The 21,729-nt window shown below is 41.7% G+C and overlaps 1 protein-coding gene across 1 annotated transcript; it reads right to left on the reverse strand.

Annotated features, from left to right (window-relative positions):
- Positions 1-531: 531 nt before the first annotated feature.
- On the reverse strand, positions 532-20,606 carry LOC106571350 (DBH-like monooxygenase protein 1 homolog). The gene is made up of 12 exons (XM_045695657.2): positions 20,080-20,606; positions 18,401-18,547; positions 18,041-18,208; positions 17,745-17,828; positions 13,114-13,293; positions 12,867-12,969; positions 12,504-12,670; positions 12,070-12,261; positions 10,991-11,050; positions 5,821-5,963; positions 2,730-2,898; positions 532-2,486 (listed from the first exon to the last, which is right to left on the reverse strand). Exons 1-12 carry the CDS (start codon positions 20,359-20,361, stop codon positions 2,340-2,342), a joined length of 1,842 nt encoding a protein of 613 aa, XP_045551613.1. The 5' UTR covers positions 20,362-20,606; the 3' UTR covers positions 532-2,339.
- Positions 20,607-21,729: the final 1,123 nt, after the last annotated feature.

Here is a 21,729-nt window from a genome sequence, read left to right on the forward strand (position 1 = left end):
TGTCCTTACGTTGAAGACTTTTTGCAAATCCAATCAGTTTTCCACGTTGATTCAACGTCATCACATTCATTTTATGGGTTGAAATGATGTGGAAAAAACATTAATTCAACCAGTTTCTGCCCAGTGGGGATGTCATCCTTTTGATATTGGTTTTAAATAATACACAAATTACAAGGCTTTCTATGGAGGATCAGTGTCTGCAATGTTTTGATGCAATAAGATCAAGCTCACACTCTCAGTGTAGGTTTTGAGGATGTGGTGCAGCAATTTGCTAGTGAATACTGACCTCTGCTGGATGCTTTCGGAATTGATATCTGGAATCATTTGGACCTCAAAGAAGCATTGTGCTGGTCTACTCAGACAGGACTAGCTTTGAGGTCAATGAAAAACATCTGCTACTGGTAATTGTATATGTACAACACTGACATAATGACATTCAGGACAGAAGCAGCAGCAGTAGCAACAGAGGAATCAGCCTTAGGAGCAAATTGAATTTCATCTAACACAATCATTGGACAGATTACACCAATCTACTCTGATGCACCACAGTCACATCCTTTATTCAAAACATGCACCATCTTGAGAGTGGCTCTTTCATGTCCCATGGCATTTGACAAGGGCATCAAATTCAGGAAAACCAAATAACTTTGCAATGCTCTTACATGGTTCCCCACCTTGCAACAGGAGCAGTCCTCAATGACTGCTTATCCTCAGGGAATCCTTAATTAACTTGGATTTCTTGTTTGTTATATAAAAAATGTCCTTAAATATAGGTGGTCTTGATTTGCCAGTTTTGAGAGAGGTCGGATGGCTACTATCTCATACTGTTGTTATACTATGGTATCACCTCGATGTTAGGCACCACTGACACATAGAGGAAAGCTGGACCAGAATCCTACACTCCTAGAAAAAAAGGGTTCCAAAACGGTTCCCCGGCTGTCCCCATAGGAGAACCACTGTGGTGCTACCCTTTTTGGTACTAGGTAGAAGAACCCTTTTGGGTTTCATGTAGATCCCCTGTTCACAGAGGGTTCTACGTTGAACCCAAAAGGGTTCTCTTATGTGGAGAGCCAAATAACTATTTTAGGTTCTAGATGTCACTTTTTGTTATAAGTGCAGAACACAGACAGAATAACTGTTGGACAGAGAGGTAGCCCAAGGGGGAAAAAAGTCATGTTTTCACCCATGACTATCTCAAACAATACATCAGTCCCACACTGCAGATGGTGGCAAATTCAAAACAGCTAAGTCCATCCCCTGTGAGAAAACTGCCTTTTCATAATAATCCAGCCTGACTAGAAGCCTGACTAGAGAAACAAAACACTTAATAACCTGGTAAAAGACAATGATGGCAATACATTTTCATAATGGTCCCATGTAATCTAATAATTCACATACCTTCTTTTGCGTCCCTATCCTACTGCTGTATCCATTAGATTAAATATACATCCATTCATCCATCCAAATATTCATGCATTGTCATCCACGTGGTCTGTAAATAACACAATATTCCATATTCCATGACTCTTCTCTCCAACCACCTAACACATGCAGAAAAGCAAGAACGAGACCTTCCTTTTTGACCTGTTTCTGACGATATGGGACGTTGGCACATTAGAGTTAGTCAGTCAGAGTAATCGCTGTAAATCGGACTAGCGGTGCTGGTGGCCCTGTGGCCTTAGGGAGAGATGTTCCTAGCGGTACCAGGGAGCCCAAGGCCATAACAGTGGCCTTACAGTACTGAAACACCCCCTGAGCTGCCACAGGATAATGGGATCAGGGAAATCATCTATTACTATGTTTCTATGTAGACTTGTCAAGTAATGTACTCAGGTCTAGAGAATTCCAATCATAGGCTATGAAGAACGCATCATGAGCAATACTAGCAAAAGGGTCTTGTCTTACACTCAAAATAAATAACTAACAACCCAAACTTGACCGTAGGTAATACTAATAAGTACAAAATAAAACTCTTTAAACATGTATTAACTTTTGGACACACAGAATATAAAAAGTATGGTTTATACATGTATATATTTAGACAACAACAAAACATTTTTCCAACATGTGAACTTCAGCTCATCCGATGGAAGATTGCTTATAATAATTCACACTCCGATAACTCCGATCGAGTCAGAGAAGTCATTCTAGAACCATCTTCTATTGTTGCTGATCAAGGACTGAATTTGCATTCAACAGACACCCCAATAACACATAATGAATGGAGAGGGCGGAGAGATTCTAGGAACGTCTTCTTCAGTCAAACGACTTCTTCCACGGCCGGTGTGAGAGAGTGAGTGGTGTGATTCACACAGTGGTCTGGCTATAGACTAAAGGCTTTAGCAGATCTGGACTATAGAGTATGTGAGGCACATGGTAAAGAGTAGAACCACTCCACTGTGTGGCTCTGAGGCAGAACGGCACACCATGGAGGGAGGCTTGACTTCAGACTTCACCTCTGGTGGTGACACCATGGTCCCTTGAATCTGGAGGGGGAACGAAAGAGAGGGACATATGTATAACTATGAAATACAGTGAGGAAGATTACTATTTAAAACACATTCAATCATATATTATACAGTCGATTTTAAACTAATAAGTGATCAACATTTATATAAATCAACATCCCAGAAGAGTGAAAGGACACAGATTCTTTGGTTCCCTCTGGTTCCCTAGTCAGTGACTAATTGAAAGCACTACATCAACCCCAGCCCTGACTGAACACTCACCGACCACTCGTCCTGCCCCCACCTGGAGCAGCGCACATTCATGGGCAGCTGTAGAACCATCTCGTTGAAAGACTTCCCTCTGTTCTTCGACCACCTGTACTTGTCCATGGCCTCTGTGAAGGAGAGGTTGCTGTACTTCTTTGGGCTCTTGATGATGAAAGGCCAGGTCCTTTGACAGAAGAAGAATATACATTAAGTGAAAGGTCGAATGTAAAAGGAAGAATGTAAAATGTAGAGTATTTACCATACACATGCTGATGCACAATATATCAGTCACTGTATTCATGTACAGTGCACTGTAAAGTATTCAGATCCCTCCACTTTATGAACATTTTGTTACGTTACAGATTTATCCTAAAATTGATTAAATAATTTAAAAAAAACATCAGTCTACACAAAATACCCTCTAACGACGAGGCGAAAACAGGAAGAAGAAAAAAATGTTGTACAGTTATTAAAAACCAAAAACAGAAATACCTTATTTACATAAGTATTCAGACTCTTTGCTATGAGACTCGAAATTGATCTCAGGTGCATCCTGTTCCATTGATCATCCTTGAGATTTTTCTACATCTTGATTGGAGCCCACCTGTGGTAAATTCAATTGATTCGACATGTTTTGGAAAGGCACCTACAGTACCTGTCTACAGGATATAAGGTCCCGCAGTTGACAAAACCATGCCAAGAGGTCGAAGGAATTGTCCGTAGAGCTCAGAGACAGGATTGTGTCGAGGCACAGATCTGGGGAAGGGTACCAAAACATTTCTGCAGCATTGAAGGTCCCCAAGAACACAGTAGCCTCCATCATTCTTAAATGTAAGAACCAATACTCTTCCACCAGAATTAACAATACGGTGTGCCAGGAAACATTGTGTGTAGATTGAGGAGGGGAAAAAACAATATTAGAATAAGGCTGTAACGTAACAAAATGTGAAAAAAGTGAAGGGGTCTGAATACTTTCCGAATGTACTCTACAATATTCAAAATCTTTACAATTTATGTTCAGAATGAAAAACAGCAGCTGCTAACTAAATCCTTCCAAAAGCATTTCCATGAGGAAGACATTAGGGAAAGTGGGACTGCTGTTTCCTGCTAAGGCCAGTTTTTGTTTATAGAAGGTTGGTGTTCCTCTTCATGACAAGGCTTTTTGGAATAAAAGGAGTGTAGCCATGCTGTAATAGCAGGAAGAGTAAACGCACTCCAGCAGCCCAACCCATCAAATACACTCTCATTTCCAGGCCTTTTTTACAAACTATTCTCAGGTCTAAGGTCTCGCTTACACAACTTACCACTCAGGGGCATATGGACAGGAAACACCATGGACACATTACATACATTTACATTTTAGTCATTTAGCAGACACTCTTATCCAGAGCAACTTGCAGTAGTGAATGCATACATTTCATACATTTTTTTCCCGTACTGGTCCCCCGTGGGAATCAAACCCACAACCCTGGCGTTGCAAACACCATGCTCTACCAACTGAGCCACACAGGACTTCCTTAAGTGATGCTACCTACAGTAGCATCAGTTAAGGAATAGGTTGCACTGTTTCTTTAATTTACTGACATACTGACAATGAACTGACTTGTACGTAATCTAATGATTACATGAAGTAGATTGATGTTATGTTTCAGGATTTCACATCTGCTTTTGATGCTATTGTCATTTTATTTGCATAAAAGCAAAGATGGAAAAACTTAATGGTAAAATTATGTTTCACTAAGCATGCTACCATCCAGTTTTCATGCAAGTAAAGTCATACAGTATAAAAACAGGACAGCTGTGATAGAAACAGGACGTTTCAGTACAATTTTATAAATATCTACAGATACTATGTTTATTGGACATCGTGGGTGTCGGTAAAATGTATTATGCGAGAAATAGCAGTGGAAACGCCTGTACGCGCAAATACTGATATAATAACCATTACATGAAAGCAAACTTGGAGTCACACGATGATATCAAAGATTTGTATAAGATGATATGGAATGTGGTCCTCCAACTACGACTCAGGAAACCACACAGTTTATTAGGCTACAGATGAAGTGGGTGTTGAAAGTGCGCGCTATGAGCTTGATGCTCCCTTCCAATAAATACCGAGGGTCTTATCTGTTGACATGATGATCGATGCTTGACTGCCGTTTGACAAATACAAATATTCTCGTGCATCCATAATATTGTCATCATGTAGACTAGCCCACCCTCACTTTGTATGTGAGCTGTTGCCTAGAACGCATGTGCCAAAACCAGAGTAGGCAGATTTGCTATTTAACGCAACAGTTTTTGTGACAAAACTATCGGTTGAACTTTAGATTTTTATTCGGTAATGAAAACTTAAGCAAAAATTTAAATTTTGTGTGCACTGTCATCATGCACAGATTTTTCTCTACAACAAGTTAGTTTGGTGGAAACACCACTAGAGGGAAAATGCGTATATTTTCTTTATTCAGATTGTTGAATATTCCCATGACAAATTGTCACCAATTGAATGGGAATCTAGCTACAGAGACAAACATTGTGCATTGTCTAATTTAAATGGATGAACAATATGTTATTTTGAACAAAATGAATGGAATGCAAGAGCAAAAACATAGAAAGGAAAACAAACTATTGCTTTATATATCTTGCTGTCAAATTCCAGCATGCTAACTGGTAAAACAAAACAGAACCATCTAAAACAGGAAAAAGAGTAACACTGTGCTCAACTTCAGATGTGCTCCACATGTTGACCCCACTGGGCTAGTGTGACTATGAGCTCTTTGGGACTATACCCCATATTCCTCTGTCCTTTCCTCCTTCCTATGACATGCAATCTCTTTGTCCCATAAACCTCTTCCAGTCGTTCCCCTATTCTCTCTCCCAGGCCTGGGGGAACATATGTATTTAATCTCTCTCTATAACATGCAGTAACTCATTTGGAACATAACTTCTCCATGAGAATGCATTGTGTATGACCTTTGACATTTGTAAGGTGCTCCAGGCAGAGAAAACTCTTCACCTAAAAATGATCTTCCCCAATTGGTGTTACAGGTTCCAACTTGAACCGCTACATGGGTATTGCAGTCGCAGTACAGAGCCTCTTACTTACGTGGCAGGCATCTGGATCTCTTTGACTCCGATGAACTTAAGCTGCCCGTTGATCTCAGGGAGGCTCTCACACCTGGTCAGGTTCACTCTGGGATAGTAGAGCAGGTAGGACAGACACATCTCATCCCTGGTGGTCAAACCACCCTGAGGGAACAGCCAGAGGGAAAATCATCTAGAAATCAAGTGGTTAAGAGCATTGGGCCAGTAACCGAAACGTCACTGGTTCGAATCCCCAAGCCGGCAAGGTAGAACATTCTGCCGTTCTGCCCTTGAGCAAGGCAGATAACCCCCACATCAACTGCTCCCTGGGTGCCGATGATGACGATTAAGGCAGCCCCCACACCTCTCTGATTCAGAGGGGTTGGGTTAAATGCGGAAGACACATTTCGGTTCAATGCATTCAGTTGTGCAACTGACTAGGTATCCCCCCTTTCCCTATTCTGTATACTAAATACCAATACAACAGATACATTAAAGGTTACGTATACTCAGCCTCCTCTAGCCTTTTGCGGGCCCTAAGTGAGATTTGGTTGCCCTCCCCCCACCTCGCAGGCATTTTAGTGGCCTCCCTCTTGGCGGAGGAGCGAACATTTAGCAGTTTTAATGCTAATTTCCAACAATTCTACAAAATGTTCTATGGGGTGGAGAGAAAATGTTGCTGTTCTAAAGCTAATTTTCTGAAATTGTACACATTTTGCCTTGGCTTATGCCATGTTCATACAATATCTGGATGACTAACAAAATCAATGGGTCCCCTGGAGGTCGGTGGACCCCTGGAGGTCAGGGCCCCTGGGCATGTGCCTTTCCTAATTCAGCGATGAAGGTTTAGATAGCTGGCTAGACTTATAATCCTTGCAGTTTTATAAAATGTTAGCTGACATGGGATAATTGAGTGATTGTCAGTGACTGACATGACAAGAGAAAAACTGCTGATGCACAACCAAATTACAAAATTGCACCTTGTGTATTCCAGTATGCTATCTCTCAACAATAAGAAATGTTGTTTACAATCTCATCTACAAAATTATGGTGGGGGGGCTGCTGGGGTCCTACGCACAGCGTGTAGTCTGCACCACTGCCTTTACTGTTATCAAATTACACTTCTATTTTATTCTATTTAGTCCCACAACAACATTCTTCTGCAAATACATGGATATCTGTGTAACAATCATGAACCTTAACAAACACTAAGATTTGGCACCAGGGTCCTTGTAAACCACTAAGAAATCATGAAAATCTGTTCTGAAAACATGTGACTGATATAGATTAAGTACCACTTCAGGCTGTATTATGTCTAACACAAAGCTGATACAATAACAGTGCCTTGTGGTGACAAAGCTGTAATGGAATAAAATTCTGTTTTATATTGTTCCAGAATAACAATTGGTTGGCATGTTTACTCCTGAACAGTAGAGACTAACCCTAGAAGAGAAGAAGCCCCGTTTTACAACTGTAGTCATCAGTCATTTGTTCGTTTGATGTCTCTGTAAGAAACGATGCCAGTAGCTGCAAACAACTATATAACCAAGATCCCACCTGTGGTCCTGGGGGGGTATCTGCAGACAGATTGTCTGTTCTTGGCTGAACAGTCTTTAACACATACAGTACAGTGCCGTGAAAAAGTATTTGCCCCCTTTCTAATTTTCCCTACTTTTGCACATTTTTGATACTGAATGTTATCAGATCTTCAACCAAAACCTAATATTAGATTAAGGGAACCTGAGTGAACAAATAACACAACAATTACATACATATTTCATTTATTTAATAAACAAAGTTATGCAACACCCAACGCCCCTGTGTGAAAAAGGAATTGGCCCATTATACTCTATAACTGGTTGTGCCACCTTTAGCTGCAATGACTCTAACCAAACGTTTCCTATAGTTGTTGATCAGTCTCTCACGTATCTGTGGAGGAATTTTGGCCCAATCTTCCATGCAGAACTGCTTGAACTCAGTGATATTTGTGGGTTTTCAAGCATGAACTGTTCATTTCAAGTCCTGCCACAACATCTCAAATGGGATTAGGTCTGGACTTTGACTAGGCCATTCCAAAACTTCAAATGTGTTGCTTTTTAGCCATTTTCATGTACTTGATTGTGCGTTTTGGATCGTTGTCTTACCGCATGACGCAGCTGCGCTTTAGCTTCAGCTCACAGATGCATTGCCTGACATTCTTCTGTAGAATTCTCTGATACAGAGCAGAATTCATGGTTCCTTCTATTAAGGTAAGTCGTCCAGTCAGCAAAGCATCCCCAAACCATCACACTACCACCACCATGCTTGACCGTTGGTATAAGGTTCTTAGTGTGGAATGTAGTGTTTGGTTTTACTTTTGACTCATCTGTCCATATAACATTCTTCCAAGAGTCTTGATGATCATCCAGGTGCTTCCAAGTGCTTTTTGGATGAGATGGGTTCCATTATGTCTGGCAAAAACCAAACACTGCATTCCACAGTAAGAACCTCATACCAATGGTCAAGCATGGTGGTGGTAGTGTGATGGTTTTGGGATGCTTTGCTGCCTCAGGAACCGGGCCAACTTATCTTAATAGAAGGAACCATGAATTCTGCTCTGTATCAGAGAATTCTACAGGAGAATGTTAGGCCATGTGTCTGTGAGCTGAAGCTGAAGTGCAGCTGGGTTATGCAGAAGACAATGATCCAAAACACACAATCAAGTCTATATGAAAATGGTTAAAAAGCAGCAAGTTCGAAGTTTTGTAATAGCTTAGTCAAAGTCCAGAACTAATCCCAATTGAGATGTTGTGGCAGGACTTGAAATGAGCAGTTCATGTTTGAAAACCCACAAATGTCACTGAGTTAAACTTGTTGGGGATTGGGGGCAGTATTTTCATGGCCGGATAAAAAACGTACCGATTTAAACTGTTTACTACTCTTACCCAGAAATGAGAATATGCATATAATTAGTAGATTTGGATAGAAAACACTCTGAAGTTTCTAAAACTGTTTGAATGGTGTCTGTGAGTATAACAGAACTCATATGGCAGTCAAAACCCTGAGACAAATCCTAACAGGAAGTGGGAATCACTTTCAACCCTTTGCCGATGAAACACACCATGAGTTAGGATTCATTTAGCACTTCCTAAGGCTTCCACTAGATGTCAACAGTCTTTACAAAGTGGTTTGAGTCTTCTCCGGTAAAAACTGACCGAACGAGAGGCCTGGAAAGTTTGTCATAGAGGGAGGGCCATTACTACTATGACGCGCGTGCCCGTGGGTACTTTCTCGTTCCGAAACGTTTAATAAGACAAAGCAATCGTCCGCCTTGAATATTATTGAAGTTCTGATTGAAAAAGGCCCTAAAGATTTATGTTATACAACGTTTGACATGTTTGAACGAACGTAAATACATTTTTTTTGCACATTCGTGAGGACAAGTCCCGCGCGCTTCGTATATTATGAGTAGCCTTCGGAACGCGCCAACAAGAAGGAGCTATTGGGACATAAATTATTAACTTTTTCGAACAAAACTACATTTGTTGTGGACCCTGGGATTCCTGGAAGTGCCTTCTGATGAAGATAATCAAAGGTAAGTGAATATTTACAATAGTATATTTGATTTTAGATGAGTCCAAGATGGCGCTAACCTGTATCACCTAGCCTATTTTTCTGAGCATAGCACCTCGTTTATTGCAAAGTGTGATTTCCCAGTAAAGTTATTTTTAAATCTGGCAATGCGGTTGCATTCACGAGATGTTAATGTATAATTCTTTGAATGACAATATTATATTTTACCAATGTTTTCGAATAGTAATTTTGTAAATTGTAGCGCTGATTCACCAGAAGCATTTGAGGGAAAATATTTTCTGAACGTCATGCGCCGATGTAAAATGCTGTTTTTATATATAAATATGAACTTTATCGAATAAAAAATACATGTATTGTGTAACATGATGTCCTAGGAGTGTCATCTGAGGCGATTGTCAAAGGTTAGTGCTGTATTTAGCTGTGTTTTGGGTATTTGTGATGCGTGCTAGTTGCTTTGAAAATGGCAGTGTGATTATTTTTGGCAGGGTACTCTCCTAACATAATCTAATGTTTTGCTTTTGCTGTAAAGCCTTTTTGAAATCGGACAACGTGGTTCGATTCAGGAGAGGTGTATCTATAAAATGGTGTAAAATAGTCATATGTTTGAGAAATTGAAGTTATAGCATTTATGAGGTATTTGTATTTCGCGCGACGCGATTCCACTGGCTGTTGACTAGGTTAAAGCAGTTCTGCATGCAAAGGTGGGCCAAAATTCCTCCACATTGATGTGAGAGACTGCAACCAAATGCTTCCTGTAGTTGTTGATCAGTCATTGCAGCTAAAGGTGGCACAACCAGTTATTGAGTTTAAGGAGGCAATTACCTTTTCACACAGGGGCATTGGGTGTTGCATAACTTTGTTAATTAAATAAATATGTTGTGTTATTTGTTCACTCAGGTTCCCTTAATCTAATATTAGGTTTTGGTTGAAGATCTGATAACATTCAGTATCAAAAATATGCAAAAGTAGAGAAAATCAGAAAGGAGGCAAATACTTTTTCCCAGCACTGTATGTCTGAAAGTATGAACCAAGAGGTTCATGCAGGGGAAACACAACTCATTTCTATTACCGGTAAGTACATAACACTAAATTCCATTCCATTTAAGTATACTAATTCTACTGATCTATTAATTTGTAATTGTGTAACAGGAATGATAACATCCTTCTCTGTAATTTTTCTTCAAAGGTAAGAATGGTTCAAAAACAATATGGGCTTTGTGTCCATCTTATGGTACATCTGAAGTCAAAGCAATAACCCCATAGCTCTACCCTCAAGGGTTGTGTAATCTTGTTATGAACATGACCATTTTTGTTCCGTACTGCAATCAACCAAATCATCAAATAATCAAATCATAGAAACACAGAGACAGATTTGAAGCTCAAATAGGCTCTGCCTGAGGAACAATAGAACACATGTAACAATTAGGTGATCTCTGTAAACTCACATAAAACAGATCATTAGGAAGAAACCACATCTTAAGGATGAGCTGGATTCACCATGTCAGAGCTGACAGCTCAGTTTCAAAGGCCCCATAAAAGCAAAAGGAAGAAAATAATAGAGAAAGCTGGCAAAATAAGTATTCATTTATCCATGTGGATTGTGAGTAGTGCATTCTTACCCAGGTCATGTTTTGTCTGTCTTTTGTGGTGTACTTGCATTCTGTGATCAAATTGTCACCCTGAAAAGAAAGATTAAAATCAAGGCTCTTCTGTGGTTGTGAATTTAGAACACCACATCAAACAAAATTGTGTTTTCATTAAAGTACATAATTACGATAACACTAAAGCTGTCACGACTTCCGCCGAAGTCGGTCCCTCTCCTAGTTCGGGTGGCGTTCGGGGGTCGACGTCACCGGCCTTCTAGCCATCGCCGATCCACCTTTCATTTTCCATTGGTTTTGTCTTCCCTCACACCTGGTTTCAATTCCATCAATTACATGTTGTGTATTTAACCCTCTGTTCCCCCCATGTCATTGTCCGGAATTGTTTCTTGTAGTGCTTGTGTACGTTATGCTGGTGGATACCGAGTTTTGTTTGACCCATTCATTGATTGTTCTGTTTACGGTGGTTTTTATGTTTATTAAACGACACCGTTGTAAATCAGTTTTCGCTCTCCTGCGCCTGACTTCTCTGCCGCCAGTACGCACCCCGTTACAAAAGCAGTAATATACAGTACAAGGAGGCGTGATTTCCTGTGGTTTTAGCATGGCTATGCTGCGGTCGAAGGTACGAGGCAACAGCCAAAAGATGAACTTCTAATTATGTCCTGTATCTATGTAGGTGGATCAAAGTCATGCAATCATCAATCATTACTGTTCATCACAGGGAGGGGAACATGCTTCAACCTGCATGGCAAGCTCAAGTGGTAGATTTATATTCCCATATTTCCTACACTATTTAAAGGTAGACTCAGCTAAATGATGTTGCCACGAGCAGCACCACAGATATTGCGGTGAGTGATATGCAAGAATTCTCTCTCATGCGTCACACACAGTATCTGCGCATGTGCATGGGTTCGCTTCACGTTGTTAGAGCGTGGTAGGTACGGGATGAAAACAGTGGAGAAGTTTAGCCTTACTCTTCAACGCTCTTAGTTGTTGTGGAAATTGACCCACTATGCTGTTTACTTTGTGCACCTACATCATATCGCTGAGTCTACCTTTAACGTGTCAGCTAAACAGTATTTCAGAGTACCAACAGGTAACAGCAGCCTCTCGTCCTTCAGCAACTGGAACTCCTGGAAGTTGAAGTCAAACTCCTCGTCATGTGACAGGTGCTGCAGCTCCTCCTGTCCCCGGAAGTGTCTGGTTCTGATGGCACGGCCAGCTAGGTGAGCATGCATCAGAACAGCAAACACCCTCACTCCGCTGGGCATCTCCTGGCCTAGGGACTGACAGAGGAGCAAATAGATATTCTCTCACAGATGCAGAAAGTACTTTTTAGTTTAATTGCATTTTTGGATGACCACTGTTTTGGGCACATAGCAAGACTAAAATGGAGGCTTGTCACTGTTGGTGGTATAGCATAACAGTAATTTAACAGTGGATGTTTGACTCCTGTTGTTCCCTAGTGAAATGGGAATATCTGGCATCGCACCAGTTTGAAAGACTCCGTCATAGCTGGCTGTCTTACCTCCTGCAAACACTCGCGGGTACAGTGTCCCTCTGAGATGTACTCCTGCATGCCTGGAGGCAGCATGTGGTACAGACTCACCCACACACCTGTCTCTATCACTCCTGCATCATACTGACGCAACTCTGGGGTGTAGAACAGACGCAGGCCAGAGCTGTCCACCACTCCTGACAATGAAACAGTAATTTTACAATGAACAGGGTAACTGACTGTTGAACTGTAAAGTGCTGTACATATCACTTTGCCACACGCATGTGTATGGTGTGAATGGGTGAAATGGGAAAATTACAATAGAGTCAAGGCAGACAAGTCACATTCATTGTTTGTAATGCAACATGACGTGTCCTTGTGAGTGTACTATACCTTGTTGAAAGGCTGGGTTGTCATAGTGGACCTCCATCAGGACATAGACAGGGTCTATTGATGTGCCAATGGACAGTCCAACATGGGGTGGATAGGTGAACCCCTGTAAGGGTAGATTGAGAGGCATACTGAACATGTCAATAAGGAAGCTTACATGATCACTCTGATACATGGAAATACATGTGGCTAATGTAAAGTTTTATAACACTGAAATAAAAATGACTACAAATTTGAACCAATTGCCCACCTCACCACCAATGGCCCAGGCGAAGACTATCGTCTCACACGTGAGAAAGGAGTCAGGCATATTTGGATGGTAACATTCATGGCCAGCCTTGAGCTCACTCTCATTCAAGGTGCTATCACATTGATACAACAAAATGTGATGGACCAGGTTTTCATGGCCCCTTTGAATCAAAGGCTCAATCTGTAAACAAAAAGAAGAGGGAAGTAGTAAATGTGAGTGTATTCTAACCCCGGTGGCTTCTTTTGAATTGCCTACACTTGCCTTAACTTTTACTGCAGTGGGCTAAATCAGGGTCACACAGATTATTTATTGGTAGTCTTAAACAAATCTAATTCGAAACAAAACTATACACACACGGTTATGGGCTTAAAAAGAAGACGACACCTGTACCATGTCAGATATTAGTATTTTGAAATGTATTCAATTTTGAGTTTGCATCCCAATATTACACTTTATATACGTCACAGAAGACTGAAATATAACAAAACCGCTTGACATTGAAACACTAGATTTTGGGCGTTTATTAATGATAAAATAATAAATCATTCACAACATTCCACTCATGAGGCCAGTAGAGGTCTATTTAGTCATTTGACTGCAGGAAATGTCATAACATAAGTCGTACTCATCCTTAAAAATGTCGTACTGGAGAGAAGAGGACCAAAACGCAGCAGGTATGTGTATGCTCATCATGTGTATTTATTTACAGACTAAATGAACATCAAAACAACAAAACGAACTCACGAGAATGACCGAACAACCAACAGTCTGGCAAAGCATAGGCTCAACACAGAACAATTCCCCACAACCCCAAAGACAAACACACACACACCTATATAGGACTTCCAATCAAAGGCAACTATACACACCTGCCTTCAATTGGAAGTCCCAATCATCAACCCAACATTTAACAAACACAAACCCCCTGCCACATCCTGACCTAGACTAAGCAATACGCCCTCTGCTGGTCAGGACGTGACAGTACCCCCCCTCAAGGTGCAGACTCCAGGATGCACCTAAAAAAGAAAAACAAGAAAATCCCCAATACCCCAACAAAAAATAACCCCTAAACCATAAGGGAGGGAAGGGAGGGTGGCTGCCGTCAACGACGGCACTGTGCTACACCCTCCCTCCCCAACCCACCTATCCTGGAGGTGGCTCAGGTGCAGGCCGTTCCAGGCAGTCGGGCCACTCCGGCAGCTCGGGACAGTCTGGCCACTCCGGCAGGTCAGGGCAGTCTGGCCACTCCGGCAGGTCAGGGCAGTCTGGCCACTCCGGCAGGTCAGGGCAGTCTGGCCACTCCGGCAGGTCAGGGCAGTCTGGCCACTCCGGCAGGTCAGGGCAGTCTGGCCACCCCGGCAGGTCAGGGCAGTCTGGCCACTCCGGCAGGTCAGGGCAGTCTGGCCACCCCGGCAGGTCAGGGCAGTCTGGCCACCGCCGGCAGTTCAGCGCAGTCTGGCCACTCCGGCAGTTCAGCGCAGCTCTGACCTCTCTGACGACTGTTGACTGGCGGGCAGCTCTGACGACGACTGTTGACTGGCGGGCAGCTCTGACGACGACTGTTGACTGGCGGGCAGCTCTGACGACGACTGTTGACTGGCGGGCAGCTCTGACGACGACTGTTGACTGGCGGGCAGCTCTGACGACGACTGTTGACTGGCGGGCAGCTCTGACGACGACTGTTGACTGGCGGGCAGCTCTGACGACGACTGTTGACTGGCGGGCAGCTCTGACGACGACTGTTGACTGGCGGGCAGCTCTGACGACGATTGTTGACTGGCGGGCAGCTCTGACGACGACTGTTGACTGGCGGGCAGCTCTGACGACGACTGTTGACTGGCGGGCAGCTCTGACGACGACTGTTGACTGGCGGGCAGCTCTGACGACGACTGTTGACTGGCGGGCAGCTCTGACGACGACTGTTGACTGGCGGGCAGCTCTTGCCCCGTCAAACAGCCCTTGTGCCCCCCCCTAAAAAATTATTGGGGGTGTCTCTCGCTCTCCCTTACCTCGCCAGCCTTCTTCCGCTGCTTGGTCCATTGTTGGTGGGGAATTCTGTCATAACATAAGTCGTACTCATCCTTAAAAATGTCGTACTGGAGAGAAGAGGACCAAAACGCAGCAGGTATGTGTATGCTCATCGTGTGTATTTATTTACAGACTAAATGAACATCAAAACAACAACACGAACTCACGAGAATGACCGAACAACCAACAGTCTGGAAAAGCATAGGCTCAACACAGCACAATTCCCCACAACCCCAAAGACAAACACACACACCTATATAGGACTTCCAATCAAAGGCAACTATACACACCTGCCTTCAATTGGAAGTCCCAATCATCAACCCAACATTTAACAAACACAAACCCCCTGCCACATCCTGACCTAGACTAAGCAATACGCCCTCTGCTGGTCAGGACGTGACAGGAAAGGGTTAGACCTCAATTATATTGCTCTCAACCGTAGGAGTCACACAAGAGGGGATAAACAGGATTGGGTAGGCCCTGCTCACCTCAGGATGAAAGTAGTGAAAAATAAATGTAAATAAATACGTTTTTCCTCAATGGGCCTGGGGGACTCTAGCTTGGACTTAGAATCTGAGAAAAGCAGCTTGCTGCCTGCTGGGCAAACCGTGACATCATACTGTGAGGCCTCCTTTAAAATCAACTGAACACAAGACCAAAGCTTGGCCCATGAACACCGTATTAATATTTAGACATTCTTCCTACTTTTTCTCAAATGTATTTATTCATGGTGGAAGCAGCCGTGGTAGTCTAAGTTTGAGGTTGAGATTGTGCCATGAGAGAGGAAGGATAGCGCCTCTCTTGTTAGACGATTTGGTACACTGTGTAACAAACTCTGCCTTTATAGAACACTTTATAGGCCGCTTTCTCTGAATAAAGAACTTCATTGAATAGAATACATCTATCAAACTAAAATAAGCATGTCATGTAGACCGTTTTCAGGAAGTCTTGGAAGTCATAGAGTCATCTAAACAGGAGGTGAGGTTGTGGTGCCCAAGATAATAGAGGGTGGAGTGAGGTGGTGAACGACCAAATCCCACAGAGGGACGAAAGAGGTGGATGGAGGGTAGGGACAGAAACCGTGACTGAGAAAATATAATGGGAATGGGGTCTTTTTGAAGTGTCAAGATATGATTATTGGTACAACGTGCACAGGGAAAATGAGATGGGCCTTTTAAACTTCTGTATAAATGCCTTAAAACCCCAAAAGAACAATAGTAGCGTTTCATCTCCACAGATGAATTGGAGGAGACAGTCCCATTCATATCACGCATAATAACAGATGTCTTACATACTGCCTCTCACTCACTGACTCACACATCATGCACACGCACATGAACACATCTGGAATGGATAACAATAACAATGTTTAATCACAACAGTCCGACTCCCACGTGGCATTTGGATACTGAAATGATTTCCCTTTTACTCTACTAATTCTATAAAGGCAACACCTTTAGCATCTTACATTATTTCTTCACGCAAAGAGCTCCTTCCAAAATAAGAGTTCACAACAATATCTGGGATATCTCACAACAGTTTGTGTTATGTATAGTGGAATCAGATATCCTCGGAGCCCTGCAGCTGTTAATAAGGGTAGGATTTTCCAGACCTTTTTTAACTAAGGGTAGAATTTTCCAGACCTTTCTTAAACTCCTCTGACAAATTGGATAAGGGCAGTGGAGCATATTTTTTTGATAGAATGGTGCTGGTGTTTCTCATTCTATGATCTAATTGTCATCATCAGAGTGGCAGATTGCAGAACAGAAGAGCCAGATTCATGTACAGTACAGTAAGCTGTGTGCTGGAGGGGGAGTAAGAGAAGAGAGAGCTTGCTATATTTATATCTTTCTGGCTCTTGTTCACTTAATGACTGAAGACTCTTTGTTTTGAGCTCAAGGATTCTAAAGTCAAAGAGGTCATAGCCATGGCAACTTTAAAAGCAACTCTCATGTTTTCTAATTGGCAGAAAAGTCCTACTGTAAGTGATATGACCAATGATAACACGATACAGTACAGAACTACTATTCCATACTATGTTAATAAAACTAAGGCCCTTTCGTAAAACATCAAAATCTAGTTTCAAAAGCACATTTGGTCTTTATGACAAATCCCACTAAGGATTAGAACAAGAAATGAATAAGGAATGTGCCATCGCAGCATTCTTTTGATTCTAAATTGTATGTGCTACCTCCTTTAATCAAGTGTGTTTTAAAGCTTTTTGGTTTCATACTAGTTCAATTATGTTTGGGACATATCATTTATATAATGGCTCATTTAATACACAATAGCAATTTGGAGCAGCAAACAAGCGGCAGGTGTGCCTCAGAGGTGGGAGAAATCTCCCCATGGGGGGAACCCACTACAGACGACTGCAATGAAAGAGGAGCCCATTCAGGCGACAGCAATGAAAGAGGGAGGCAGGCAGACAAATAAAAACTCAGAAATGATCCAGGTGAGATGCCTTTAAAGAAAGGTAAACAAGATGACTGCATGCTGACTGAACTGTAGGCTACTCCTTCCTCAAGGGAAAGCCTGTTGTCGATTTGGATAATTTTTCTGTGTTGTTAATATAGCTCAATGAATTCCAAGTCTGTACTTACTCTAATGATATGGTGCTTCTTCTGAACCTTCTGGATCTTAAATATCTGACACCAGTAGGTAGTGTCCTTGAATGGCACTGGCACCTATCTTGAGAGGAACAAACAGACAGAGAGACTGATACTGTATTTACTCTCCATAAAATTGGACTGATCATAAATCTCACACACTGCAAATACAGTCTCAGAGTACAAAAGGTCCTCTGAAGTAATAAAACCTAGAAGTGGTATCAAGTTTGTTTAAGAGACGGATAGTGGGTGAGAGAAGTAACCTTTTCTTCTCCAGCTGTCACACTTACGTTTATGTATTGCAAGTTGAAAAAGTCAATCTCAGAGGAAATATTAACTTTACTTCCTGGATCGAGTAGCCGCATACTCTTCCTCCCCCTGTTCACTCCATGGTACATCGGTCCTGACGGTCTCACATCCTCACTGTGGTAGGCCCATATTACCCTCACTGTGCTTTCCTGGGCAGACAATACACATACACATCTTCTATCTATAAGTGAATTTCAATTTTAAAATGCGGTAAGAAGTACTATGACACGTCGGGCATGAACTGACATTTAAACTAAAACACTCACACACGCACACATTCAAACTCGCAAACATCAACCTCCACATTTCCCATTGATAAAACATTTCCACCACCCACGTACCGTGATGTCCTTGTCACTTGTGTCACAGGTCAGGAGGTGCCTGCTGAAAGCCAGGACTGTGTGTGTACTGTTCTCCCTGCCATACTGCAGCCTGTAGTTCTGCTGCACATCTCTGTGCACTTTTCTGTTGGCGTCTGCAAAGTAATCCTGTTGAAAGCATGCCGGATAAAATACAACTGTCCTGTCTGCAATAACACTGTCCTGAACAAGGGGACAAGAGAGCCCTTCAATGTAAAAATACATTCATAGATGTAAATCACAAAACTTTGGGAGAACCAGTGTTCCAATGACACAATTGAAAGAGCATGGTAGATAATTGCATTACTTTGCTTAATTACTGATCTATTACTCTATTATTACATTAGCTAGGATCACGACTAGCTAAAGGACTATTACCACAGGACTATGCTTCATTTGTGGTTAACCAACTGTCTTGAGCCCCGTTTATACCTGGTACCAACATGCTTCCGTTGTCCTGATCTTCTCCACACTCTGATTGTGCCCACATTTTTAGACAGGTGTAGATGATTAAAATACGCATTGTGATCAGGTCTTCCTGACCACCTCCAGAGGTAGTCAGGCACGCTTTGTGGACAAACGCATCTGGACAGTGAAACCATTTAAATCATCATTATCCTACACTTTAAAATCATTGACAAGGTGGCCAATTGACTTATGCCATACTTTTGTGTGTGTAATATATGGTGTATATATTTGCAAACAGAAGCATCTAAAAAGCTAGTTTTCCTATTAAAGCTTCAGAAAATGTGTCTTATGTTCCGTGTCTGAAATGTAAATGACTGTCTGTCAATATAAGTCTTAAAATAAATACAAATTATTTTGAAAGAATAGGAAATCTGGTCACAATGCAGACACAGTGGACGGATAACATACACATTTTAATACCATATGTAGACACATTTCAGAAAACGTGGGCACAATCAGAATGCGGACAAGATCAGGACACAGGACACGTTAGCACCAGGTATATACAGGGCTTTGTTGTGGCAACTGTCTGGCTGTTATGTCTTTGTCCTTATCACTGCCAAGCATTGCTTGTAAATACATGACAACAAACAACAACAACATTGGCACAAAACTACAGCTGCTGTCTCCTCATAGACCCTGACCCTCTGGTAACACAATAAGAAGGACTGTGTTAGATTGTGTGGCATCATTGCCAGATCCCTGAGGCACAGTGAGCTTCCTGTGATGTGTAGCAATATCCAGACCCTTTACCCTATTGGAGTCAATCCACGAGTGGCTGGCTGTGCCCCACAAAAGTTTACCATAAGGCAGTGGGGTCAGACTAACAGTAACAGGTATGGCCAATAGCTTGTTACATCTGATCAATAACCATAAATTCAATTTGGAGACTCTCAATTATTATTTAATCTACTTTTAGATCCAAAGTCGTGTATTTAGGAATACATGTCTCATCTAAATACATGGCTCTGGATAATACTATTTCATCAGGTAAACACCCCAAATATACCCAAGTGCCCTGTGAAAATAGCTAAACATAAATGTAATATAAATCATAATTTTCATATAGCTGCACAATTGAACTATGTATGCACTGTTAAAATTCCAGTGAAAGTAGCCCACCTCTCATGTGATAAAAAGCAAGGCATACCTTGCGTCACTTTCATTCTGTAAAACCCAGGTGAGTAACATACCTGTAGATACGGTGTCCCATCCGTGACTCCACCAATGACAATGTCAGACGACGCCATGGCACCGTTGGGAGATAGACCAAATCCTATATATCCTCTAGTTTCCACTTCTATTTCAAAATAAATAGTTCTCCGGTCAAACCTCCACTTTATATTATACTTCCCACGAGGGTCCAAAATAGTTGAGTGACTAAATCCACTCCCGTGTGTCAAAGTTGCGTAAAACCAAAAAGTTGTGAAGAAAACTATAACACTACTATATTTCGCAGGTAACATTGTGAACATTGACGAAAAAACAACTACAAACAAAAACAATATAATTGAATGTCGTTGTTTAGATACAAATTACGTTTCTTTAGAAGTGTTTGGTTTGAAAGTTGTACGCCGGCGACCAAGCACCACACTCATCTGCAAGGAAGCAGCTTCTCTCATCCTCTCACTAGAACTGTCGAAACTTGTGCTGGCCCCTTTGATCTTCATAGAGACACGTTCCACACTGCTACTCCTGTGGTCAGGCCTTACCTGGGGGTTTGTTGTGCATACAGGTGGCTGTCGCTGTAGGCAGTGCAGTATAGGACCGTGAAATGAAGGGGAAAGTGGGGTAAGTTGAGACATTGTTCACATTCTGCATCACTCTCAAGGGAAATATAGTATTCTTTCTAACAAAGACATCTAAATATATTTCAGGATGTTGTGCATCCCTGGAAATGATCAGAATTCATGTAAACAAGACAGTTTTGAAAACATAGCATGTCCAAAAAAAAAGTGGTTTCCTAGCACAACTTACCCCCGGTTAAATATTAACACTACCTTTTAAAAATCATGTCGGTCTTTATTTCCCAAACACAATTCAACATAATCACAATCACTTTTTGTCTTTTAAGCATATTTAACACAGGCTTAACACCTAATAACACTTTGTACTTTAACACTTTTAACATAGGCCAGGCCCTGTTATTACCGCATATCCCAGTGATGGGAAGAAAACACTTACATTTGCCATTGGCTCAACTTACCCCAAATCAAACATTTGAACTTTCATGCTAGGGTTAGGACATCATATTGAAGCTTATAGAGACCCCAACTGATGTATAAAACAATCTTAAAATGATCCACTTTGGTTTAGATACAAGCACCAAAAAACCTCTAACACAAATTCACTTGACTTGGTGACCTAACTGTGGACCTAACTTGCTTACCAGTTTTGCCATGGGGTTTCTTTCTCCCCAGGCTTCATTAAATTATTACCATTTCCTAAATGTTAAGTCAAATTATTAATTTTGTCTATGGTATCCTAGAAACAAGGGTGGCTCAATTTACCCCACTCTGCCCTATCAAATTTCACTGCCCGTATCACAACACAGAGGGTGCAGAATGGATGTGTGACAAGCACATCAATTCAGAATGGTGCAACAGGCCAGGGAGCCTGGTACAATGTATAGTTAGACACTGGATGGATAACCTCTGAACATGTAAGGACATAATAGCCGATTTGCCTAAATGCCAACCAGAGATAAAAATATAAAAAAGCTCCACGTAAATGTATCAGGCTAAAATAGAATACAGAGGACGAAAAATAAGTGTTAAAGTGATGCTACATATGTTTCATATAATTTTAGCCAGTCGTTTTTAAACAGCATACAGAAGGCCTGT

This window comes from Salmo salar, chromosome 15, assembly GCF_965601325.2.
Source record: "Salmo salar chromosome 15, fSalSal1, whole genome shotgun sequence".
Classification (NCBI taxonomy): Eukaryota; Metazoa; Chordata; class Actinopteri; order Salmoniformes; family Salmonidae; genus Salmo; species Salmo salar.

Bases quoted from the DNA above. Each gene is read 5' to 3' on its own strand.
- LOC106571350 (XM_045695657.2), bottom strand. From the start codon at position 20,361: ATGTTCACAATGTTACCTGCGAAATATAGTAGTGTTATAGTTTTCTTC. The intron at 12,671-12,866 runs GTATAGTACACT...TTTCATTGTCAG, and splicing joins CAACCCAGCCTTTCAACAAG to GAGTGGTGGACAGCTCTGGC. The intron at 11,051-12,069 runs GTTGGTACTCTG...CTTTCTTTTCAG, and splicing joins ACGAGAGGCTGCTGTTACCT to GGTGACAATTTGATCACAGA.